The 25193-nt window shown below is 55.0% G+C and overlaps 2 protein-coding genes across 8 annotated transcripts; one reads left to right on the forward strand and one right to left on the reverse strand.

Moving 5' to 3' along the window:
* The first annotated feature begins 148 nt into the window (after positions 1–148).
* Positions 149–16787, forward strand: LOC142418957 (alpha-1,6-mannosyl-glycoprotein 4-beta-N-acetylglucosaminyltransferase-like). Of its 7 annotated transcripts, none has more exons than XM_075521473.1 (6): positions 149–881; positions 964–1275; positions 4333–4466; positions 12547–12678; positions 12990–13137; positions 14189–16787. In XM_075521473.1, the coding sequence occupies exons 4-6, from the start codon at positions 12571–12573 to the stop codon at positions 15331–15333; spliced, it is 1401 nt and encodes a 466-aa protein (XP_075377588.1). In that variant the 5' UTR covers positions 149–881; positions 964–1275; positions 4333–4466; positions 12547–12570; the 3' UTR covers positions 15334–16787. The 7 variants fall into 7 exon arrangements, with proteins under 7 accessions (XP_075377588.1, XP_075377590.1, XP_075377587.1 ...); XM_075521475.1 differs by having other exon boundaries at positions 980–1275; XM_075521471.1 differs by lacking the exons at positions 149–881; positions 964–1275; positions 4333–4466 and adding an exon at positions 5413–5535 and having other exon boundaries at positions 14189–15379; positions 15792–16787.
* On the reverse strand, positions 16778–24455 carry TMEM9 (transmembrane protein 9). The gene is made up of 6 exons (XM_075521480.1): positions 24412–24455; positions 21910–22011; positions 21384–21475; positions 20831–20939; positions 20184–20315; positions 16778–18090 (listed from the first exon to the last, which is right to left on the reverse strand). Exons 2-6 carry the CDS (start codon positions 22003–22005, stop codon positions 17941–17943), a joined length of 579 nt encoding a protein of 192 aa, XP_075377595.1. The 5' UTR covers positions 22006–22011; positions 24412–24455; the 3' UTR covers positions 16778–17940.
* Positions 24456–25193: the final 738 nt, after the last annotated feature.

The raw sequence follows: 25193 nt of genomic DNA on the forward strand, positions 1-25193 counted from the left end.
GAGCTAGTCTGTATGTATATAACTTCTGGTCAGTGATGGGCAGAGCTGAGTGTAAAGCAGAAACTATTTGTAAACACACTTTTATGTAAAATTCACATTTTATGATTTGAAAGGAGCTCCCTGGAACTGTTCATTTAAAATCCTTTTGGTGCTAATGAAAGTGGTCCTGTTTTCTGTTCGGGAAGAAGCAGGAGGTTTTGCTTTCCAGCTTTAATATGACCAGAAACAATTTACAAAAAAAAAATCCATGTTTGTTTTACTGCAGCGTGATTGCATTCAAACACAGTGTGATATTTCAGTGTCTGAGAAGCAGTAAGCAAAGCAGCAGTGATCAACCAACAGATATGAGTTTAAGGAAGGAAAAAAAGCATAAATGATCAAACAAAGGAATTATTTCAAAGAGGATTTGTAAGGCAAAAGTCTTTCTTGAATGTAAAGATACTCCAAGTTCTCACACTGATGTTTCGTTTTTGAAAAGAAGATCTAAACATTTAAAATCAGAAGGTGCTTTTCAGAGAAGATAAATGGAGGGAGAGGAGATGGAGAGGATAAACTAAAATAACTGAAGCAGTGCTGAAGGACTTGACTCTGTGCCTTTTCTAAGAGCAGTGGAGCAGTGTTGGCCTGTTGACACTGCCCAGAAGCAATCGGTGATCTGGTTCTTGACTAAACAAATTAATTTCTGTGAGGAGGAAGCAGCCCTGAAATTTTCTATGGCTCTGGGTTGATTGAGAAGGGAGAGGGGCACAGCGGCTGGGCCTGTCTGTCGTGTCCAGAATGAATTGGGCTGGAGATGTAATTCAGCGGGTGAACATCTTGCTGCTGACAGACGGGGGTCTCGTGGAGGAGTGGTGGCAGGCAGAGGAGGTACTGGCGTGCAGGTGAGCAACAGTGGAAATAGTAACCCTGGGCTGAGTTTTGCTGCCTATTGCTGATTAGCTCCTCAGTCCTATTTCACATCAGCTCTTGTCTCAAGCAGGAATAAGTGAGCGCTTTTGCACACATCATGTTTAGTGAAGCTCCTGGAAGGAGAGGGAGTCCTGCCATCTCACTTTGAATTTAATATGCAAATACCCCATGATCCCTGTACAGCTGCCTGCGAGGAGTTTCTTGCATGTGCCTCTGCCACTCTGTAAATCACTGCCAAGGACATCTGCCCCAAACTTGGATCTGCGTTAGAGGCTCTGTGACGTTGACTTCAAACAAACATATTTGGGAAAAACTGTCTCACAGTTCCCCTTTTCAGTGCTGCTGAATAGGTGTTGATGCCAACAGGTAAGTTGTGAAACTAGATTAGTTGAAGTAGAGATACAGGGCGAGAACGATGTGCCGTAACTGCAGTAATGAAGCTGGTTCCCACGATAGTGGAGCCTGGTTTGAGTTGTTGCCTTTGTGGTGCAGGAGAGGAAGGGCAGCAAGTTAGTGCTGGAGCTGGGTGTAAAGGCTGCAGCGCTGCATCCGAGTGTTGTGCAACACGTGGCAGCGCCTGTGCAGAAGGAAGCTGCTCCAGGGCAATGGATGAATAACGGTCGTCTTTTTGTGGTGGGGTTAAATACCACGGAACTCGGTGATAAGGCCTCAGTGGTCATGTGGTGGAGTTCCTCCACTGGAGTTTAGTAAGTGAAACATCATCAGCTTGCAGTTACCTTTTGTCTTGGGCGGCAGCTCTTGGCTGGTGTGTGCTCTCTGAGGGACGTGTCTGTTCAATTGGCCTGTTTTCTGCAGAATCCAAGGCGCTTTGAAGAGCATGCTTGAAGGGGTTTTCCACTACGTACCCTGAAAGCTCCTCTGTTTTACACTATGATGCCAGCACTGTGTGCCTGGAGATGGCTGTTTGTGCTGTGCACAAGATACGGACCTGGAGGGTGGGGCAGAGATGTTCGGTTCCCAGCTGGGTGTCAGGAGGATGGAGCAGGCTGGTGCCTGTCTAAAGCTCTGCCCTTGCCTGCGGAGAACTGACCCAGCTGAGTGGGGACTGGGAACAGCGGTCTGCACCTTGCTGGTGCTTCTGTGAAGAAATACAGAACAAATCTTAGGGCTGCTTGTTTCTGACATCTGTGAAAGCAGGAATACGCTCTAATCAGGCGTATGGCATGTCCGGGATATGCTTAATGTTCTGGGGCAGAGGTACTCCACCTGCTCCAGATGGCAAACGGCTTCTAGTCCCGTAACTCTCCCTGGGCAGCTAGTTCTCGAGTGGTGTGGGCAGTCCAGGCTGTCACGGCAGGAAGCAGGTGGATGGGATGTTTCCTGCTGCCAGCAAACTTGCTGGTTTCAAATACGGATATTTAAATATGGAGAGATGCCCCTAACCCAAAGAGGTACCTCTTCCATGCCAGCCTTTTTCAAGGCTGAAATGTATAAGATGTAGAAGAATGATTTTCAATCTTTCCTTTGCAAGTAGCAAACCTTACGATGACTCGAGTGACAGAGCCGTGCTCGTCAGCAGCGCTGGCAGGGATCAGGGACCTGCTGTGATCCGTGCGGGGAGGCCAGCGAGGCGGCGGGGATGCTGCAGCGGTTGGGCTCTGCTTGCCCTCGTGTAGAGCTGCAGGGCACTGTGTTTTCACTTCCTCCCTTACCCAGAGCATGGGAACCCCACGTGAGGTTTGTTCAGTGATGTGAGCAAAACCTCAGCCCCAAGCAGGGGGGGTTTCCACTCCCTGTCCCCCAAGCCCAGCCTCTCTTGAAGGCTGCTGGCAAAAAAAAATCCTTTTCTGTGTTCTCCAGGGGTGGGATGCAGTGAGGCTGTGATACAACATCTCTGCAGTCCCTGCCAGGGTTCCGGGCAGGAGGGGCTGTGGTTTGGTGTAAGATAATCACTCTTTCCTGTAGGATGTGACTCAAAGGGGTTCCCAGTGGTGTAGAAACAGAGCCCCAGATCGGCATTGTGATGGCTGGAGCCCCGATGCTCTCCCTGCTGTGTGGGGCCCTGTTTTACCTCCGCTTTGTCCTGCTCGGGCTCCTGAATAATGGAAGGGCTGTAAGCGGATCTGGCCTGGCTCTCCGGTTTCCCCAGGGGAAACATGGAGGCTTGGCCACCACCGTGGCCTCACCCTGCCCCTCTCCTTGCTGGGGATCAGGTGTCAGACGGGAGCTGAGCTGGGGCAGGGCTGGGTGCTGCGGGGAGGGTGGCCAGTACCTGCGGAGGGTCCCCCTGTGCCTGTCCCACCCCAGGGCTCGACTCCGGCCCAGCTGGGGGGGACTGGTCCTCCCCGGCCCCCCGGGCTGGGTCTGTGCCTGCGCAGTCACGTGCCCGGCTCAAAACAGCCTTTGCACCTGGGGCTTCTCTCCCTTCTCCAGTTTATTCCAAGAACAAGCAAAAATAGAATATTTCAGTTGGAAGGGACAAACCTGTGCCTTTTAGCTCCATTTAAGTGACCTCTCTCTTCCCTAGGCAAAATAATAATAAATATTATTATTATTATTCGGCGAGCAGAAAGCGTGAGCACCAGGTTTCAGGCCAGAGGGAGGTTTGCGAGCGGCTCTGGGCGCCGGGGCCCCGTAGTGCCTGGGCGCTGAGGCTGTGCTGGGGCCCTCTCAGTGGGGAACGGGCAGAGGGCCCTTTTCCAGCACCCCAACCAGCATTTGGGATTTGCCCCATAGCACAGGGGGGTGACAGGATGGGCTGGCTCAGGCTGGGCTTGCGGGACTCACTTGAAGGGCAAGAGAAGCCAGGACCATGTCGCGGTGGCAGGGGCTGTGTCCTGGCTGTGGATTCCTTTCCCGCTCTGGGCAGGCTCATGGATTTGCCTGGAGAGGGTCAAATCCTGCCCTAGCTCTGCACCCTGCGATGGCACGTGGGGACCAAAGGGGGATTCTGGTGGCTCTGCCGCACCCCGTAGCAGTGCTGTGTGTTCCCCAAAAGGCACGTTTCTATGGCGGGGCTGCCTGTTGCAGCCACGAGTGTTGGGGACCCCAGGGCTGTGCTGGGCGCTGTGGCCCCCCACCCTCCTCTTCCTTCCTGTGAGGGCAGGAAGGACCAAGCCCCGGTTCCTTCCTGCACAGGGATGGGGGTTATGGGGCGTCTGCAGCGAGAAAAGCCCTCCCCATCCTGCAGCTGCTGCCGGTCGTTTCAACAACCCACGTGAGCCACCGAGCCCCACATCCCTTTCTTACCATGTGCGATTAAACAGCAAATCTCTGCTGGGCTGCACCATCCTGGACCCCGTGGGGACAGAGCCACTGGAATCCCATGATGGGAATTTAAGGATTTAAAAGTCAAACAGTGTGGGAAAAGCAAAAGCCAGCGGATCCGGGAGCCTGCAGACGTCTCTTCCTCTCCTTCCCAGCGCCATCGCCTGCTTCCTGCCCTACCTTATCTCTCTACAGCCACCTTTGTCCTCGCAATGTGACCGACACCAGCGGTTCCACCTGAACCCACGTCGAGCTGCCGTGCCTGGAAGGCATCGCAGGGGATTTGTAGAAGACGGAGCCTGGGAAGAAGCGTCAGGGCCTTTCCAAAGGTAGGAGAGGTCCAGGCCAGCGAGGAGAGGAGGGAAATGGAATCTGCACTTTGGTGCAGGTAAATGGGGAGGATGGGGTGGAGGGAAAGGGAAGGGTCTTTCCCTCCGTTTGGATGCTGCAGGTGAGTTGCTGTGTTGGGCGGAGATGTGGAGGAGCACCTGGCTCTGAGCTGGGTGCAAGCGATGCCGTTGGACGTCTCGTGGTGGGTGCTCCAGGCTGCTGGGGCCGTGTTCCTGCTGGGGGTCTGGAGGAGAGAATCAGTGGGGGACAAATGAGGCTTGGAGGGTGGAGGAGCTGGGGACAAACTGGAAAGGGCCCCACGTGGCCTACACGGGCTTGCGGGGATGGAAGGGGCTTTGTCCCCAGCCAGGGCTGCGACACCCAATGCTCCAGTGAGGAGCTGGGGTGCGCAGGGAAACTGTGGTGCCCCCACGGGGTGCATCCCCGATGGGATCCTGGCAGCCAGCTCTACCCTGGTCCAGGATGCCGGCGTTCCAGTTCTGGCTCGGCAGCCCTGGAGGTTTCTGCCATCTCGGCACAAGGGCTGGAAAATAAACTGGGGTGAAAAGACATGACGGCTCCACGTCCCCGGGCTCCTGGCTCGGCGCACAGTGCATTTTCACCCTGGTGCCACCGAAGCGGCAGGCTTGCACGGGAGTTTGGGGTGCTGGGGCCCGGTGAGAGCCCCTGGGGGGGGGTCTGATCCTGCCTGGGGGTCTGGGGCTGCCCACGGAGGTGGTGGGTGGTGGGAGACAGCTGGTGCCATTGTGGGATGCCCAGTCCTGGGGGGAGGCTGAGGCCGCCCCGACCCCTGCAGCGGTGCCGGGGTCCCCACCAGCCCCAGAACCGGCCGGTTCACCGAGCGCTCGCCAGCGCGGGGCAGAGGATGCCGGCGAACGCTCCTCCTCTGCAGGAGGCAGGCGAGGACTCGGGGTGGGGCTTTGCCGAGCGAGAAGCCGGAGTCCAGCCAGCCCTGGGGAAGTTGCCAGGGCCGAGCACCCCGGTGAGGCGGCGAGGCTGCCCCGCTGCCGCCGCCGTGCACCCGCCCGCCAGGCTGCTGCGCGCCCCGTAAGTCTCTGCCGCCTCGGTGGGCGCATCCGGAGCGGTGCTGGGCGTGAGCCCTCTCACTGGTGTCAGGGGACGGGGCTGCATGGGAAGGGAGTCGCCTGGGGACCCAGGGCCGGGGCGAGGGCAGGGTGGTGGGCTGCGGGTCAGCTGTCAGCTGTGGGGACCGGATCAGACCCAAGTGTCCCCTCACCAAGCTGCCTGCAGCGACCTCCCTGTGCTGTGGGGCTGTAGGACACCTGGGTTGACCTAAAGCTTTGGGTCCCGGAGTCCTGTGCTACCGAAACGCGGCTTTTCCCCTCCTTCCTCCCTGTGGGACAACCCTTGGAGCAGAGACACCCACAGAGCGTGGGGCCAGACCCTGGGCTGGCTCCCAGGGGGCCCAGGAGCACCCTGTCCCATGCAGCCCGAACGGCCATGATTTGCCCGTCGGGGACGTTGTGCTGCCACAATTTGCCGTGTCCTCTGCCCCAGTGAGCAGCGATTTCTGGCGCTGGGTTACACCCTGCCCCTGTCTATCCTGGGGACCCCCACGGGGAGGTGGTGAGGGGCACCAACCCATGATGCAGGAGACCTGGCACTTACCCCCCTGGGTGAGGCACAGCCTTTTTCCCTGCCTCAGTTTCCCCCAGCATGGAAAGGTGCTTCTGGCAGTGGGAGGGTGAGCCCTGGTTGTTCCCCTCCTTCCTGTGCAAACAGCCCTGCGCTCCCCAGTGCTGGAGGAAGCAGCTGGAGCCGCCTGCGCGTGGGGAGCATCCGGCCCGTCCTCGCAGCCTCACGGGACCGAGGCAGTGTATTTACTCGTTCTCCTTCCCCTCCGCTGCTGGACTGAGTCACGGCTGCTGCGTCATGCAGCCCATCTAGCTGGGAGTCTCTTAACAAAGTGGAGGAGTTTGGCTGGCTCCGGGCGAGCGGCTTTCAGCAGCCAGCTGCTCCTGGCCACTGGCCCGATGTCCCCATGGGGGGGTGGCTTTTGGGGACATCCCCAGTGGGGTGCTGAGCTGCAGGGAAGGCACACGAGGTGCTGGGGCAGGAGCGGGAACAGGGATGCTCTGCGGAGGCACCCAGAGCAAGAGCAGGCACCGGGAGGATGATGCATCCCAGGGACGTGCCCACGGTGGCCTGGCCCCTGGTTGTGCCCATCTAGCTGGGCTGCTTTGTTTCTCCATGGAGGCAAAAATCCAAAGCCCATTTAGGGGCCTAATTGTGGGCCAGTGTTCGTTACCTTCTGTTCTGTTAAGCCTGCGATGCAGAGCGCTGCCGGAGGGGCAAGGTGCGTGCGACCTCCTGTTCCCCATGGGCTCCCTGCTCCCGCTCCGTGGACGAAACCGCTGCCCGTGGGAGCTGGGGGTGCTGAGCAGCACCTTGTTTTCCATCCAGGACGGGCTGCTAGCAGCCAGATGCCTACCCAGCAGCCAGAAAAACCTTTGGCCAGCCAGAGTATAAATGCTCGCAGCCCGGTGCGTGGCTGGCTGCCAAGCCTCGCTGTTGCAGCTTGCCCTGTGGCCTCAGAGCTGCACCACAGATCATGGAGGTCCGGGCTCAGAAATCCACCTCTGGAGTGGCTTCAGGCTGTGATGTCCCTGTGGCCTGGGATGGGTCCCTAAAGCTGGTCCCCTCTAAGCCAGCGAGCTGCCTGTGCCCCCATCGCTGCGGGGGAAGGAGAGGCTGGGGGGCTTTGAGAAGAGTTGGCCATAGGGCTGGCCCATGGCTGTGAGCACCCCCAATTCTTCCCACTCTCTGCTGTGACCTGGACAGAGATTTTAAGCAGCTCCAGCAGCTTGTTGTCCTTCCAAGTGGTTTGAAAAACCAGCGCTAACCAGAGCTCAGCCACTGCCTTGTGCCGCCATGGGGGTTCCTGTATCCCCTTCCCTGATACCTGCTGGGTTCAAGCTTGGGGGAGGCGGCTCCTCTGCTCTCTTGGCCAAGAGGGCTCTCACTAATGCCATGGCTCAGCCCAGCCCTCCCTGGGAGAGAGCAGCTCGCTCTGCTTTAATTGCTTATCTCTGAGTAACGAGTGGTGTTCCTGGGTGAGGTCAGCGTGGCAAGGACGGCACTGGCTGCTGCATGTGGGGTACCTGCTCTGCACCGGCCCGTTGAGATGCTAACAACACCCCCAAGGACTTTTGGGCAGGAAAACAGGGGGTTTCTCCTTAAAATAAGGCCAGCACATGCTCCAGGGCAGCAGCAACAGAGGTGCTGCACCAGCCTCTGCCGTTTGGGGACCACGGGTGGGCTGGGAGCATCTGCTGCACAGCGGCAGCTGATGCCGTGATACATTTAAGGAGAGGTGCTGGGTAAAGCACAGCCTTCATTCAGGAACGCTGGCAGCTTTCTCGGTGTTTTATTATATGGCTTGGGAGGGCTTTTCCTCCACGTGTTTGCATTCAAAGGTGCTTTGATCCAAACAAGCTGACACGCTGTGAGCAGTCTGGATGAGGCTGACTGTGTCTGCCCTGCCGGGCTGGGCACTCGCTCTCCGCTTTCCCCTCTTCCAGGGCAGATCTGGTCATAGTTATAATGGAAAAACCCCAGGCAAACACAGGAGCCTTTTAGCCTCCTGCCCCGCCTCTGCTACAAGGCAAAATATCTCAAGGGCAGTACAAATTGTGACAAGGTCCTGCCCGGCGCAGCAGGCGCGTCTCCTCTTGCAGCTACCCCACCTTCCCAGGTGCCCTTGCATAACAGGTACGAGGCTCTGCAAGCGGAACCGAGGACAATGGTTCATCTAGCTTGGAGGTGTTGCTGAGGTTAAGTTGGCCCAAGTCCTGCATCAAAACTGCTTCCATAAAGAAAAAAAGACGGGTCATTGTCATAGGAGACTGCCTTCTGAAGGGAGCAGAGGCCCAATATGCAGACCGGACCCACTTCTTGGGGAAGTCTGCTGCTTCCCGGGGGCCTGGGTTAAAGGTGTGAAGAGAAAACTTCCTACCCTCGTACAGCCCTCACATTACTGTCCAGTATTGATTTTTCAGGTAGGTAATGATGAAGTTGCACCAAGAAGTCCGAGGGCAATCAAGAGAGACTTCAGGGCCTTGGGACGACTGGTTAAGGGATCAGGAGCACAAGCAGTGTTCTCCTCTATCCTTCCAGTTGCAGGGAATGATGAAGAAACAGGCAGAGCCAGCAGATCAATACCTGGCTCCGAGCCTGGTGTCACCAGCAGAATTTTGGGTTTTTTGATCATGGGTTGGTCTACACAACACTGGGCCTGCTGGCCACAGACAGGATACACCGGGGTACAAAGGGTCCTTGCACAGGAGTTAGCAGGGCTCATTGAAAGAGCTTTAAACAAGATTTGAAGGGGGAAAGGGATAAAACCAGGCTAGATAGAGGTAAGCCTGGGGGCAGCCCGCCAATGTTTGAGGGATGGTGTGCTAGCGAGGTCCTTCGGTCTGCCGTCTCAGTGGAGGTGGGGGATGGAGGTCCATGCAGCAGTGAAGATGCAGGGGTTATGGATGTGTTAGAAACCACGGACGCACCTGAGAATGGTCATGTAGGAATTAGGGCTTCTCCCCCCAGAAAGGTGGTGGGATCAACAGCCCAACTGAAGTGCATCTACACCAGTGCAGGCAGCATGGGCACCAAACAGGAGGAGCTGGAAGCCATTGTGCAGCAGGAAAACTGATATCATTGCCATCACGGAAACATGGTGGGATGACTCGCGCAATGAGTGCTGCAATGGATGGCTATGAACTCTTCAGAAGGGACAGGCAAGGAAGGAGAGGCAGTGGGGTAGCCCTGTACATTAGGGAGTGTTTTGATTGTCATTTGCTTAATGATGGTGACGATAGGGTTGAGTGTTGATGGGTAAAAATCAGGGGGAAGGCCAACAAGGGAGATGTCATGGTGGGAGTCTGTTATAGACCACCCAACCAGGATGAAGAGACAGACAAAATATTCTATAAGCAGCTGGGAGAAGTCTCACGATCACTAGCCCTTGTTCTCGTGGGGGACTTAAACTTACCAGATATCTGCTGGAAATACAACACAGCGGAGAGGAAACAGTCCAGGAGGCTCCTGGAGTGTGAGGAAGAGACCTTCCTGACACAGCTGGTGAGGGAGCCAACTCGGGAAGGTGCCCGCTGGACCTGTCATTTGTGAACAGAGAAGGACTTGTGAGCCATGTGATGGTTGGAGGCCGCCTTGGGCACAGCGATCACGAAATGAGTTTTCAATTCTCAGAGAAGTAAGGACGGGTTGCTTGCTTGGACTTCCAGAGGGCAGACTTTGGCCTGTTTAGGAGACTGGTTGACAGAGTCCCTTGGGAGGCAGTCCTGAAGGGCAAAGGAGTCCAGGAAGGCTGGACATTCTTCAAGGAGGAAATCTTAAAGGAGCAGGAGCAGGCCATGCCCATGTGCCGAAAGATGAGCCGGCAGGGAAGAAGACCAGCCTGGCTGAACAGAGAGCTTTGACTGGAACTCAGGAAAAAAAGGAGAGTTTGTGACCTTTGGAAGAAGGGGCAGGCAACTCAGGTTATGTCATACGGCATAACCTCATGACAACTACAAGGATGTCATGAGGTTATGCAGAGAGAAAATTAGAAGGGCCAAAGCCCAACTAGAACTTGATCTGGCTACTGCCGTAAAATACAATAAAAAATGTTTCTATAAATACATTAGCAACAAAAGGAGGGCTAAGGAGAATCTCCATCCTTTATTGGATGTGGGGGGAAACACAGTGACAAAGGATGAGGAAAAGGCTGAGGTACTTAATGCCTTCTTTGCCTCAGTTTTTAACAGTAAAACCAGTTGTTCTCCAGGTACCCAGCCCCTTGAGCTGGAAGATGGGGACAGGGAGCAGAATGAAGCCCCCGTAATCCAAGGGGAAATGGTTAGCGACCTGCTACACCACTTAGACACACACACGTCTACGGGGCCAGATGGGATCCACCCAAGGGTACGGAGGGAGCTGGCGCAAGTGCTCACCAAGCCACTTTCAATCCTTTATCAGCAGCCCTGGCTCACCGGGGAGGTCCCAGTTGACTGGGGGTTAGAAAATGTAATGCCCATCTACAAGAAGAGCCAGAAGGAGGACCTGGGGAGCTACAGGCCTGTCAGCCTGACCTTGGTGCTGGGGAAGGTTACGGAGCAGATCATCTTGAATGCCATCACACAGCACGTACAGGACAACCAGGTGATCAAGCCCAGCCAGCATGGGTTTATGAAAGGCAGGTTCTGCTTGACCAACCTGATCTCCTTCTATGACAAGGTGACCCGCCTAGTGGACGAGGGAAAGGCTGTGGATGTTGTCTACCTAGACTTTAGTAAAGCCTTTGACACCATTTCCCACAGCATTCTCCTGGAGAAACTGGCTGCTCACAGCTTGGACGGGTGTACGCTTCGCTGGGTAAAAAACTGGCTGGACGGCCGGGCCCAAAGAGTGGTGGTGAATGGAGTTAACTCCAGTGGCAGCCGGTCACCAGCGGTGTTCCCCAGGGCTCTGTGTTGGGGCCAGTTCTGTTCAATGTCTTTATCAATGACCTGGACGAGGGGATCGAGTGCACCCTCAGTCCGTTTGCAGATGACACCAAACTGGGCAGGAGTGTTGATCTCTTGAGGATAGGAAGGCTCTGCAGAGGGACCTGGACAGGCTGGATCGATGGGCCAAGGCCAATGGTATGAGGTTCAACACGGCTCAGCGCCGGGTCCTGTACTTGGGTCACAACAACCCCATGCAACGCTGCAGGCGTGGGGAAGAGTGGCTGGAAAGCTGCCTGGTGGAGAAGGACCTGGGGGTGCTGGTCAACAGCCGGCTGAATATGAGCCAGCAGTGTGCCCAGGTGGCCAAGAAGGCCAATAGCATCCTGGCTTGTATCAGAAATGGTGTTGCCAGCAGGACTGGGGCAGTGATCGTCCCCCTGTACTTGGCACTGGTGAGGCTGCACCTCGAATGCTGTGTTCAGTGTTGGGCCTCTCACTCCCAGAGAGACATTGAGGGGCTGGAGCGTGTCCAGAGAAGGGCAACGGAGCTGGGGAAGGGTCTGGAGCACAAGGCTGATGGGGAGTGGCTGAGGGACCTGGGGTTGTTCAGCCTGGAGAAAAGGAGGCTGAGGGGAGACCTACAACTGCCTGAAAGGAGGCTGTAGAGAGGTGGGGTCGGTCTCTTCTCCCAGGTAACAAGCCATAGGATGAGAGGGAATGGCCTCAAGTTGCACCAGGGGAGGTTTAGACTGGATATTAGGAAAAATTTCTTCACCGAAAGGGTCATGAAGCATTGGAACAGGCTGCCCGGGAAAGTGGTTGAGTCACCATTGCTGGAGGTATTTAAAAGACGTGTAGATGTGGTGCTTAGGGACCTGGTTTCGTGGTGGACTTGGCAGTGCTGGGTTAACGGTTGGACTTGATGATCTTAAAGGTCTTTTCCAACCTAAACGACTCTATGATTCTATGAATTCCTTGAAGGTGGCACTCTCCCTCCTTGGGGATGGTTTTCTTGTCCTACCAAGCAAGGGATGTGGCTGTGACGGGGTGATCGTGTCTGCCAGTGGCTGGTGGCTGCCCAGAGGCAGATGGGGAGCCAGGCAGGCAGGAAGGGCTGGGGGAGCTGCTTCATCCTCACGATGCTGGAAGAACAGCCCAGGCTCCTTTGAGACCTGAGTGTTTCCCAGGGCTCGGTGCCAAGTCCCAAGGTCTTGGTGACTGCTCCTGGGGTGCAACCCCAACCCGAAAGCCTTCCCTGAGGTGTGTGTCACCTGCGTTCCTTCTGCCTCCAGCTCTAGGGCTGCTGCACGGGGTGTTGCAGGGCAGCTGGGGGTGTTGGCAGGGCTGGTGGGGTGGATTTTGTACCTCACTGATTTTTTTTCCTGGCTGGGTTGGGGTGTCCTGCCCCTGCTTGCCCAAAGGGGACAGTGCCCAGGTGCCTCCTGATGCCCCATGGCCACCCCTGGGTGCTCTGGGCAGAAGGGTCAGCCCCAGTGGTTCATCCAGGTGCTGCCCCACCATCCATCCCCTCCAGGGGACGGTGGTTTTCCCCAGGCTGTGCCCTGACCTGATGTGCCCCTTCCTCCCGCAGGCCTCAGTGTGCCGGCCCGCTGCTATGCGATGCTCCCTGAAGCGCTCCCTCATGGCTGCGCTTGCAGCCTCCTTCCTCCTCCTCCTCTTCCTCCTCCATGGGGGCAGCCAGCAGGAACAGGATCCCCTGGAGGTGAGTCCCCCACCAGTGATGTCCCACTGGAGGGGCCACTGGAGCATCTTCCATCTCTGCCCTGCCCCACACAGACCCCAACCGCAGCTCTGCTCCCTTCCCTGCCCCCTATCATCCCCAAATCCCAGCTCTGCCTTCTTTCTCCTCTCCCTGGGGTTGCCCTGTGCACCTGGACCTCCCTCGATCCAGGAGCTGGGAGGGCAGGACAGGGGTCCCCCTCATTTCTGGGTCCCCCTGCTGTCACTCCCCCTTGCTCACGCATGTCCATGGTGCTCTGGGGTCTGACCTGACTGCCTGCGGCTCTCATCCAGGTGGAGCTTAGGGGCTTGGCCCCAAACACAGTCCTGCAGATACTGCAGCCAGAAGGAGCCCAGCGCGTCCTCAGGGACACAGATGACCTCTCTGCGCTCCACAACATCTCCTACCACCTCTTCGCTGGCTCCCTGTCACCCCACAAAAGTGAGTGGCTCCAGGACCGTGGGCTTAGCAGGGCTCTGGGTTTGCACATCTCTTCCATCGCAGCTGCACGTCCCAGCATAGACCTGCCCCATTGCTGCTGCTGCTGCTGTGGGGAGAGGTCTGCTTCCAACGTTTTTGGGATAGGAGACCTGCCAATACCTGGTGACCTCCCCGCTAGCCAGCCTTCACTGCTCTGTCTGGTGAGATGGAGGGGTAGAGAAAGGTCCACATGCTCCAGGCGTGGTCCATGTTTCTGCACCTTGGGACTGGGGTGACCACAGACATTTTGGGTTTCCCAGATCTCTGTGGGGAGGGTGGCTGAGATGCCATCTCCCTGGGGTTGAGTTTCCTGCTCTCCAGTCAGGAAGGTGGAGATGGTGGGGCTGGACCACTGGGACAACTGCATAGTGTGGGAGATGTGGGTCAAGCTCTTGGACAGGCACACAAAAAGCAATTCACATGCAAACGCCATGGGAAGGAGCTTAGGGCAGCCCCACGCAAGCCCATGCTGAAACCAGAGGTCCAGTACATGCACAGTGCTGCACAGACCAGCAGCAAGAGAAGCTGCAGTGAAGCTGAACAAATGCAGCCACAGCTGAGCTGTGGGGAGGGCAGAAGGATGCCTCATCCCATTGTGGTTGCATCTCTGTGAGGTTCGGAGTAGGGTAGGGGCATGCGTCCAGGATGTGTAGCCATGCCACAAAGCCATCCCTGCCCCGTAGACTGTCTCTGCACTGTTCTTCCCCATGTTTGGCTTTTTTTTAAGGTGGTTTTCCCAAATATTTCTTCTTAGGAGAAGCCCCTGACTTCTCATCCTGTCCTCTCCCTGCCCTTTGGGCCAATTTTGGGCACCTCCTGAGATACTGGGGTCTTCAGCTTCAGAAAGGCCCTGCCAGCCTTGAACATGGGGCCATAAGCAGCATTAACTGTGCAGGTTGGCCATGCGGAGAGCTTTTTGGAGCCCCCTCCTTGTGGCTTGCAGGGAAAAACCTCACCATGGTACATCCCAGGTCACCCCTCAGCCTGCTAATGCCCTTCCTTTGTCTTGCAGAATTCTTGGCAGTGGGATTGGCGTCAGTGCAGCGGCCACGTGGCTACTACCTCCCAGCCACACTCCAGTCCCTCTTCAAGCAGTCAACGGAGGAGGAGCTGCAGGAGATGGTGGTGGTGGTGCACCTGGCTGACGCAGACCCCAGATGGAACATGCAGGTGGCCACCGACATTGCCCACAAGTTTGCTGACCACATCCTCCTGGGCCGGCTCCTGCTTATCCACGCTCCCCAAGAGTTTTACCCCACCCTGGAGGGCCTCAAGAGAAACTACAATGACCCAGAGGATCGAGTGAGGTTCAGGTCCAAGCAGAATGTGGACTATGCCTTCCTCCTCGCCTTCGCCGCCAACCTCTCCTCCTACTACTTGATGATCGAGGATGATGTGTGGTGTGCCAAGTCCTTCCTGACAGCCATCCGCAAGGCACTGGCTTCCCGGGAAGGCTCCAACTGGGCCACCCTTGAGTTCTCCAAGCTGGGCTACATTGGTAAGCTCTACCGCTCCAGTGACCTTCCTCGCCTGGCTCGCTTCCTCCTCCTCTTCTACCAGGAGATGCCCTGCGACTGGCTGCTGGTCCACTTCCGCCTCCTGCTCACCCAGAAAGACGTCATCCGCTTCAAGCCCTCCCTCTTCCAGCACATGGGCCTCTACTCCTCCTTCCAGGGCACTGTCAACCGGCTGGAGGACGATGAGTTCCAGGCTGATGCCTTGGACCTTCCAGACAACCCACCAGCGGCCTTGTTCACCAGCATGTCTGTCTTCGAGAACTACGAGCCCCTCAAAGCTTACAGCACAGCAGAGGGGTATTTTTGGGGGAAAGACCCAGCAGCCGGCAGCATCTTCTCCATTGTCTTCCAGCAGCCGGCCCGCGTCACCCGCGTCCGGGTGCGCACAGGCTCTGACGAGCGCCGGGGTGATTTTCTGCGCGCGGGGGTGCTGGAGCTGGGACAGCAGCGGCAGGCCAACGGCCGGGACTGCTCTGCCTACACCACCGTGGGCACCTTCGAGAAGGGGACCTTCGAGCGGCAGGGGCTGGAGAGGGGCATGCCTGGCCCTGTGGAATGCGTGAGGATCCGGGTAACCCGGCACCAAAGCGAGTGGCTCATCATCCGGAGCATCGACATCTGGACCACAGCAGGCACCTGACCGGGGACATGGTGCGTTACCAAAGTGGCTGGATTTTGTACTAGAGGTCCTTTATTTTTCTCACTCCCTTTTTTGATAAGGAATTAAATAATTGACTCCCGCTGGCACTGCCGCCTGTCTCCAGAGGGATGGCAGGTGCTGCTGGGGGACGTGGATGGGGCTGGGAGCGAGGCCCACCAGGCTGTGCTTGCCTGGGGGATGCTCCAGCAAGCAGTGCAGGGGGTGTGGGGAGGAGCAGAGGCTTGGGAGTTTCAGGCTGGGCAGCAGGAAACATTTCCTCCCAGGGAGGATAGTGCACAGGACAGAGCTAATCAGCTAATTAACAAACCAAATAATTAACCAGGCAGTGGCATTTTTTGCAACCTCGTCACAGCATCCCTTCCCCATCTGAGTTTCCTAACCCACCGACTCCTGATTTCTAACCTGCCGTTTTTTTCCTCTCCTATCTCATTTTCAAGCTGTTCCTGGGAGGGGCCAGGGGAAGATACGGGGGTGCTGCTCACCAAGCCCCTCGCCCTCCAGGATCAGGGACCCAGGGGTCCGGTCGCTGGGAGCAGAATCCCCACCACTGGTGATCACTGATGTCTCAGAGGGGCACCGGCCACCAGATGGACCCATCGCACCGGCTCAGTCCCTGCAGGACAGCCACTGCAGCTCTCATCCAGCCGCTGCTGTTCAGATCCTTCAAAGACATTTTCCCCCTCCCGGGGGCTGCAGTTCCCAGGGACCACACCCTGTATCCAGGAGGGATTCATACCGAGAGGGAAGAACAGGGAAGACAGAGTTTCTAAAAGGGGGAGAAAGGTCCAGTGACTGAGGACCACAGAAAAAGGATGGGTAAAGGAAAACGTGACCTCGGTGTAACGTGAAGCTCTGGGTACATTTTAGCCCGGTGAGGTGCCGAAGGGTGACTGGGGTACATGTAAGCTGCAGGCACAAAGCCCCTGAAAAGCTTCTGCTTGGATTTGTCTGGCAGGATCAGCTTGGAGGGCTGGATCCTGCTGGGCAGCTTGATCAAAAGCTGTTGGCACTAGCATGCGAGGCGGTGACCGGCGCCTCTCCTAGTTAGGCTTTTAACAACAATTGCTCAGCTTTCAACAAACAAGGAGGAATTCTGATCTGCTTGCCATTCCCGTGAGACAGCTCGGAGCAGTCCGTCACTAACTTGTGCCAAGCAGGAATGCTGTGGTTCGCCAGTGTTTTAAGCCCGGCTCTCTTGGAGCAAGACAGTCACCCTCCGAGCACAGACAGGCACTAACCAGTCCCAGGGGACCCACCTGCAGTGCCGAAACACCCGAGTGCCGTAACCACACCTCAGTCTCAAGGTCCTGCATCAACTTGCCTGCTGGGCACTGGAAGGCAGCCTGGAGAGCAGCTGCTCAGCGCTGGGAGCCCCAGACCTGGCGTGATGGGACTTTTCCCTGAAAGAAAGCCAGCCATGTAATAGATCTTTGTCTGCATTTAATACAGAGATGCTACACGATAAACTCCAGCACCTTCCTAACATTATCAATGTTCTCAGTGGGATTAATATACACATTGCAGAATCACTTCAGTTTCCTCCACACAGTCCAAGTACAGTCAGAGCTCTTGGAGTGTTTTGAGTAGCACAAGTGTCCCCTTTCCAGGGCCCCAAGACCTAGACAAGTGTTTACAGTGCTCCAGTAGAGCCTTTGCCCCAGTTCTCTTGGACACAAATGCCCCTGACCGCACTGTGAGAGCATCAAGGGTTACCAATGTGGGTACAACCGGAAAGCTTTCTCCCCAGTATGTTTTTATCCACTGCTAAAGCAGGAAAAGATATAAATGTAAATCAGCCTTTTACCTGTTGGTCTCTTACTTGTGAATGTACTAATCAGTTCTGTGATATTCACCTACACAGAAACAAGCTGCAATCTCAGTTACACTGGTGTAAATCTGGACAAACTCCCCTGAATAGAATGGAAATCCACTCAGTTTACACCAGGGTAAGTGCAAGCAGCAGCTGATCCCTGGCAGGGAATCCCCTCCTCCTCCTTCCAGTGCAATGCAGTCTCAGCACCATGACACCCAATTAACATCGGTGCAAACTGGAGGAGGAGGAGGCTTCTTCACCCTGGAGGAGCGCCACATAATTCATCCCACATAAAAATGATCCCACTATTTTTATCCCAGGTAGACTCAGCCAGCTTCCAACACTCCATACCAAGACCCCTGTCTCTGATGCAGGGGTGGGCTGACGGAGACTTCAGTCCCAGCAAGTGGTGCCCGCAGGGTCCAGCCGAGCACAGCACACTGGAGCTGCAGCCCCCACTCGAGTCAGCCCACGAACTGGGGCAGCAGCGCTGCATACGACCGACCATTCACATGCAGCCACGGGGCTAACGATCAGCGCAGATCTCAGCTGGGCAAGGGTTAAGGAGCCTCTGGGCTGAGAGGTAAAGGGCAAGGGGACAAAACCAGAGGCAAGCATTTTGGTCTGCTTCTCTCTATGAAGACAGTAAATCAGAGAGGGTTAGAGCTTTCAGTCAAACACCACGGATGTCCTGAAGGATGACTTGCTGTCAGTCTCGACCAGCAGAGCTACCCTGTCTCTTGGGAAGTGGTGCGGCATAGCTCAGCAAAGATCTAGCTCAGCATCTTGTGGCGGTCGAAAACTGTCTTCCTCTGCTCCTGCACCTGGCGCTTCCAGCGCTGCTGGGCCCCCTCCACCCTCTCCAGCACCGTGTTGGCTCTAGGGCCAGATGGGGTGAGGGCTGTGGCCAAGGAGCGAGCATCCTGCAATGGAAAGAAACGGTGAAAGAGATCAAGGCATGCCCAGCCCGAACACAGAAGGTGGCAGCTTGACTCTGGGAGAAATTTCAACTGAAAGAGCAATTCAAGGCTTGAGTTGTCCTGATAAAGAACCTCATTTTCAGAGCTCCTCAACACCAGCCCCCCAACTCCAGCTGGAAAGCTTGCTCTTGGGGACCACCCATGGTAAAGTCACAGGCCCCAAATAAAAAGTCCCCAGGAGAAGAACTGCACTCAAGTCTAAACCTCTGCTGGAAATCCACTGCTAGGGTCTGCAGGGAGCCACGCTGCTAAAGCAAACTGCATCACCCCACTGAAAGTGGGCCAATAATTGCCCTTGTCCTCAGCGCACTAGGTTACACAGTAGCTACTCATCTGTTTTTTGGACAGTGCTGCAAGACTTTTGTCCAGCCCTGCTCTTCAGACTGCTCCAAACCACCACATTTACACTGCAGTAATGTCAGAAGGCCCCTTGGATGAGGATCCATTGTGGCACACAAACACCAAGGCAATCACAAGGCCTACTGCAAAGAGTTTACAGTCCAGCACACTGGAGTAAGATAAACCTCGCCTAATATCAGGTATCTACAGTGTGCACCTAGATCTAAATCTGAATTATTGCTGTGGAGCAGTGGAGCAAAAGCATACTTTTAGGATACAATTCATCTCCTCCTGCAGGATCTCCTTTTTTCAGCAGAGGGAGGTAATGGATAGACTGTGCACTTCAGGGCAGCTACTCCTCACTTACATCAGTGTATGAAAGAATTGGGCCAAATAGTTTAGACTTACAACAAAGTATAAACAGGACAGTCTGATCCAGGGGTTTTCTCAGAGACTACGTAAGGAGAGTATCTTCAAACATTGCAGCTTCTCTTCTCAAAGTGTGACTGAGCTAATCACTAGCATCCAGGGTCACCAATGGCTAGGGAAGGCCTCCTCATGAGTCTCCTCCCAGCAGCCGGGGGCCTGGAACGGCAGCCAGGGCAATGCTCGAGCATAGCCCTGGGGCTCCACCAAAGGAAGGAACTCAGCTCCAGGAGAGAGCTCTGCCTAGCACTGCGCCCTGCTAAACCGTGCATGTCTGAACCGAGAAAGCCACAGGGAAAGCTGTGTCGCAGAGCCACACGCTGCACTAACAGGCAGCAAGTCTTGGACAGCCCTTGCCTCCTGCAAACGGACCATGAGCTACAGATGCAATCAAGCATGAGAGCTAATCACTGTGTGTGCAGCCACTCCACTCCTCCGCACTAGCCATCACTCTGCCTCCAAGACTTCCACTCGGAGAGACCATCCCCATCTCAGTCTCCTGTATTTCCTTACAAGAGAAGGGAAGCCTCAGGGGAAGAAGAAAAGATTTTTCAAGTCAGGGTGCTCTTGTTCTGAAATCTCCCTTGAAATCAGGCCCAATCATTTCCCCTAAAGCACTGCCTCTCTCCCAAGGGGAAGGACATATGCTGGAAGCTGAAATTGCATGAATTTCATGCAGCAAGAAATCTGTCCTCCCCCAGAATCTGAGAGGGGGGTGGGAGGGAGGGAGGCTCTCTCTTTGCTGAGGTGGGGTCCTACTCTTCTTGCCCAAGATGTCGTATGCCAATGTCCCCCAAAAAGATGGGATCTGAGTGAAATCCTGCTCTGGGGAGAAGCACAAGGAACAAGAGCCTGGATACAACAGGGCCCAGCCTCAGAGCAGGGTCAAACAACAGCACCTCAGAAGCCGCTCTTTTAAGCATCTAGAAGAGAGGCTAGCCCCATGTCTCAGCAAATAATTAAACCCATCCTTCCCTGGAAGCTCACCACCAAGTAACTACACCTAGGACACTGCACAAGCAGGAACTGTTTGACTTTTGGTTTCACCTAGACATACCAAATTCAGGCCACTTGGTAAAAAGCCACTCCCTGCCCCAGAGGACAGGTCTTGTCTTGGGCTCGTAATACAGAACTTGTACTTCGAATATTTCCTTGTGCTTCAGCATGACCTGTTTTCCTGTCAGCCATTCTCTTGTCACCCTACCGCCCTATCTCCACCGTGACTGCAGCCACTCACGTGCACCCTGCACGCACCAGCAGCACAGCCTCACCTCATTCTCCTCCTCATTGTGCAGGGGCTGGGTATAAGCATCTGGCTTGCGGATCAGAGGGTCCACCAGCACAAGGAAAGCCATGTAAAGCAGCAGTGCCCCCACCACGGACAAGTAAATGATGATGATCACCTGCAGTTAAGGACAGCACAGTGGAAAAGGATCAGTAGTGTAGGTAAGAAGCACCACAGAGGCCAGGAAGCTCCATTCACAGCTGCCTCTGATGTTTGATCTCTTATCTTGTTCTAATTTTGCTCACTAGAAAGTCTCTTGCACTTGCAGGAAGGCCGATGAGACCTAAGTGCCATCACTGCATAAACCGTGCTGATCTTCTCTGCACTGTGCCAATTTAGAACACGTGCTGCATGTGAAAGGAGACCAACAAGATGGGTCCCCGGTGAGAGGTGCTTGGCACTGTCACACATCCTCAGCAAGAAGACTGGGCTCCCGTGCAGCCTGCTCCTCACTGCCAGGAGCCCTCCTGACACGGACTCGGTGCCCCTGGCACTACCACCGTGTACTAGCTGTGATAGTTTTATTTTCCCTTTCTGGGCTCTTCTCCAGGAACCCACCAGTCTAGCTGTGCCTGGGATGGTGTGGCATGGCAAGGAGAAGGAGCCAGCCACAGGGAGCACACCCACAATTACCTTGATGGTGGTGGTGCTGCGCTCCTCGTACTTGCATTCACACAGCAGGCAGTAGGCCTCCACATCATTCCCTGGCACTGGCATTGGCTCCACAACATGCAGGCAGTTGCTGCAACACAAAGAAACCAAAATCAGCAACAGGACAAGGTGAAACCAATGCTCCGTGGAAGGACGCTGGGGTGACTTTTTCTGTGTCCCAGCTTTCCCGTCAGGCTGATAACACTGATCTGGTTTTAAGAGTTCCCCGCACAGCTCAGCTAGCACAAAGTTCCTGGGACAGACTGTCCAAGCGCCTTCTGCAGGGATCTAGTCCAGGTGAAAGGGACTGGAGGGTACACCCTACATCTGCTGAGAGCCATGGCTTAAGAAATCGTGCCTCCCAGATTCCTCAGTCTCTGTTCAAAAAACACCCCTCTCCTGGGTTGAACATCACCTCCCAAAACGGCTTCCTCTGCAAATGCACAGGCAGGGAATTACTTCCTTAGCACCAGCCGGAAACTCCAGAGCACTGACTTTCACAGACGGACCCCTCAGGCTTCAACCCACAACTCACCAGTCCTTCTGCGACACATTCTTGTTGTAAATGCGCCCGCTGATGTTCCGGTACGGGGGACAGATGCACTTGCAGCGGATGTCCTCCGAGCACTGCAGAAGCAAGAAGAGATGGCATTAGCGAGTGAACACCGGCATACAGTTCTGCTGCCCTCACCACCCAGGGGTGTGGGAAAAGGCAAAACATTCTCTAAGAGAAAGAGAGGACTTCACACTGTGTCTCTTCTTCCTGCGCTGCTTCTTTCACATCAATAACTTCACAGTTTTAAAATGTCTTGAGCACCTCTGCTCCAGACACCAGGTACTTTTCAAACAAATTTTAAAATGCGAACTCCAAAACAAAGCAGAAGGCAAGGCAGAGGCCACTGTCACATACATTCACAGCTCTACATATGATAAACACACATCTGCTATAGCACTCCTTATCTTTGCAAATGTCCACAGAAAAACAGTTGCTTCTCTGCCATTTTTGTTTCTGTTGTACTACACACATGGTTCAATGCTTGTGTCTGAAACTGTTCGCTCACCTTGCTGGCTTGTGCTGGAGGAGAAAGGACACAGCACAGCAGCACGATCAGCAGCACGGAGCTCGCGCACTTCCAGGTGCACTGGGCAAACATCATGGAAGCCTGGGGAAACAAAAATTCACATCCAGGATAGAGGATCTCAGCTGAATGCAGCCAGAATGAGTTAGTTTGAGCTTTCTTTTTTGGCCCACTTGCCTCTATTTTGCCCAGGAAGTAGACATTTATCCCTGAATCAAGGTGATGCCAGTCAGAAACTCCTGTAAACACTTTACACGGATCCCAAGAAACACTCTATCAAAAAAGCTTCCACCATCTAGAACCACACATCCAAACTACCACAGTCCTGCAAAAAATATTACTGACTTCCTTACAATTCGACTTCTGCAACTCCACGTAACCTCCTGTTACTCTCTTACTATTGTGGAGCTCCGCAACAGGTATTTTGCTGCTGACAGTTTTGCCCAGTAAAAGTCACAGAACCAGGAAAACCATGGACCAAGAGTGACCTAAAGAAGAACACTGGGGCCTCATTGCTGTACTGTATAATACATGTTAAATCATTCATCTTCTGATACTCTAAGTTTTGCTTCTGAAGGGGTCAGCATATTTTCCTCTCTCGCAAGCCATGAACTATGGCAAAGGGGTGGAATATTTACAGATTTCTAAACCTCCTTTACCCCAAGATACCTGTTCAGTAAAATCCCAATTTTAAAAAATTATTTTAAGTTGCTAGCTTAGTGAATTCATTATATGCCTTTTGCTACATATGCATAGATGAAGTTGTTCTAGAGACGTGTGTCTGCACAGATCCAAAAGAATACGAGTTCATTTTCTTTGCCACAAAAAGCAAAGTTAGTCTTAACAAGGCTGGCATTCGCAACAGCAGCAGGCTTGGAGACAAAAGGCACAGCAGGCCTCGTGGTGCCACCTTGGGGAGAGCTCTGAAAAGCCACTTCAGCACAGCTTTCTTCAGGGAAGGTAATTTACACCTTTATTAATCAGCTCCATATGGCACACATAATCCCACAGCTAAGTCCAGGTACTTATACTCTATTGCCTAACATAATTCCATTAGTATTTACATCACTGTAATATTCTATCAGTGTTTACTTTATCTTATGTCAACACTCTAAAAATTAATGTAACTAATTCTTCATCCATTTTATGGATTACAAACACCAAGTTCCTCTCTTCTTTATCTAAATAAAACACCAACAACTTCTAACAAGCTGACCTGCCAAAAACCACCAAAATGCATTCCAGTGCTATCAGCTTACCGCAGGATTTCTCAACCCTTTGCACCCCAGTTAGCAAAAACATCCTCAAATAATGGTTCTTTCTTTGGAGACACCCTTGCACATCAGGGTTTTAGCTCTTCATCAAAAATGCTGGTTAACGTACGACTTATCTGAGCTGCACAGGGCACATTCCCCATTGTGAGTGTTTTTGGACTACTACTTGTTTGAATTTTTAACTCAACAATGGAGCGCATACCTGGAATTTAGTTTTACCCTGCTCAACTAAATTCAGATCATCCAAACAACTCATAACTGTCATTTTTAACAAAAGCAGGGGAAAACATGTGATCTATTATACCATGTTTACCAGCAACAAAATAAAAACTTGGAATGATGCCTAGACAGAGTCCACCCATCATGAACCGTACAACACCAGCGGCCACACAAAGGGCAATTCACGTGCAGTTCTTTCCAAGTTTGACGGCTTACGTTCAAAGAGGCACTTGCACACATGCCTTAAAGCTATTGTTTTCCAGACAATCAGCCAAGCTTACAGCAGCCATCTGCCTAAAAGCATCTGTATCTGGACCAAAACCCAACAGCACTGTGAATGACAGTTGGCGAGAGGGACTCACGCGTGGTTGAGGTCTCGGAGGTCGTGACTGTGGAGCGTGGCAGCTCCCAGCCATGACCCCCCCCCAAAAAGGAGGCCCACAGCACAACTACACGCAGCCGCCCTGAGCCCCTTCTCCCTGGGAGCAACCCGATAAACTCTTCTCCTTTAACATCACCTGGAGCCCTTCTAAGACTAAATCTACGACGGCTCTGACACGTTGCCCACCACCGCCCCACCCCGGGATCTGTGCTCGAACCACCCCCGACACCGAGCCGACCCACTCGGACCCCCGGTTCCACGCCAGGAGCAGGCCCCTTCGCAAGGAGCGGGGCTTCCCCCGGCGGCGACCCCTCAATTCCCGCCGGAGGGCCGCGGATGCTCGGCCCTGCGGGGGTTTCCACAACCCAGACGCACGCCGCTCCAGGGGGCCGGCCTCCCGGGATGCCTCCGGTAATCCAAGCCGCCGCCACCGGAGCGTCCCCACCCACCGAGCAACGGGCCACCGGGCTCCCCCACAGCCCCGCCCCGGCGAGACCCCTCACGGCCCGGGCCCCTGGGGGCGGGAAGCGGCGGGGGAGCGGAGCGGAGCCGGGAAGGGACGGGCCCGGCCTGGCCGCGCTCCCCCGGCGCAGCCCCCACCGGCCCTACCTGCGGCGCGACGCCGGCGAGGGACGCTCGCCACCCCCGGCCCCGGCTCCTGCAAGCCCCACCCCCGCCCCGGTCCCTGCGCGCCCATTGGTTACGGAGGGTGACGCCCAGTGATAGGCAGTACCCGCGGCCAGTCGAAAGGCAGGTCGCCCCGCCGGGTCCTGAGGAGCGGGTCCGCACCCCCTTCCCGCCCCTCAGAGCTGAGGGGACGGGGCGGCGGGCGGCGTCCGGCGCTCATCGGCCCCGAGGCCCCGGGAGTGCCCGGGCGGGATCGCTATTGCCAGACGGTGTTAGGCGGACCTGGTCTGGGGCAGCTCCCACCTGGCTCCCCCCTCGTCGGGCAGGCCAGGCCACCCCGTCCTGGGGCTGAGCCCCAAGGGAGCCCCGTTCTCCCTCAGAGCAGCGGGCTCTGCCTGCTGGACCCGCTCCCCTCAGCTGGCCTTGCTGCGTTCACGCCAAAGGTGTTGCTCTGACCCGGGAAAACCCGGGCCACAGCGGCGCCCTTGGTTATGTTTTTTGGCTTATGTATGGTTATAAATGATATTCATGATCCTCTAGGCTCAAAGGCTGTGCATCTGCAATCAATCTCTTGTATTAGAAACTGATGACTCCTTTTTGCTCCATCATTGTGCCAAGAAGAATGTTGTGCCTTTCTGAGGCCATGGGGTCTTGTGTTTGCCCAAAGAGAATGTTTCTGATTTCTGGCTCTAGAATTACCTGGGATTTGCCCCATTTTCTGTGGCCACACCCTTAACTTCTGGTGTGGAAATGACCTTGGCCTT

The sequence above is a fragment of the Mycteria americana genome, chromosome 20 (assembly GCF_035582795.1).
Source record: "Mycteria americana isolate JAX WOST 10 ecotype Jacksonville Zoo and Gardens chromosome 20, USCA_MyAme_1.0, whole genome shotgun sequence".
NCBI lineage: Eukaryota > Metazoa > Chordata > Aves > Ciconiiformes > Ciconiidae > Mycteria > Mycteria americana.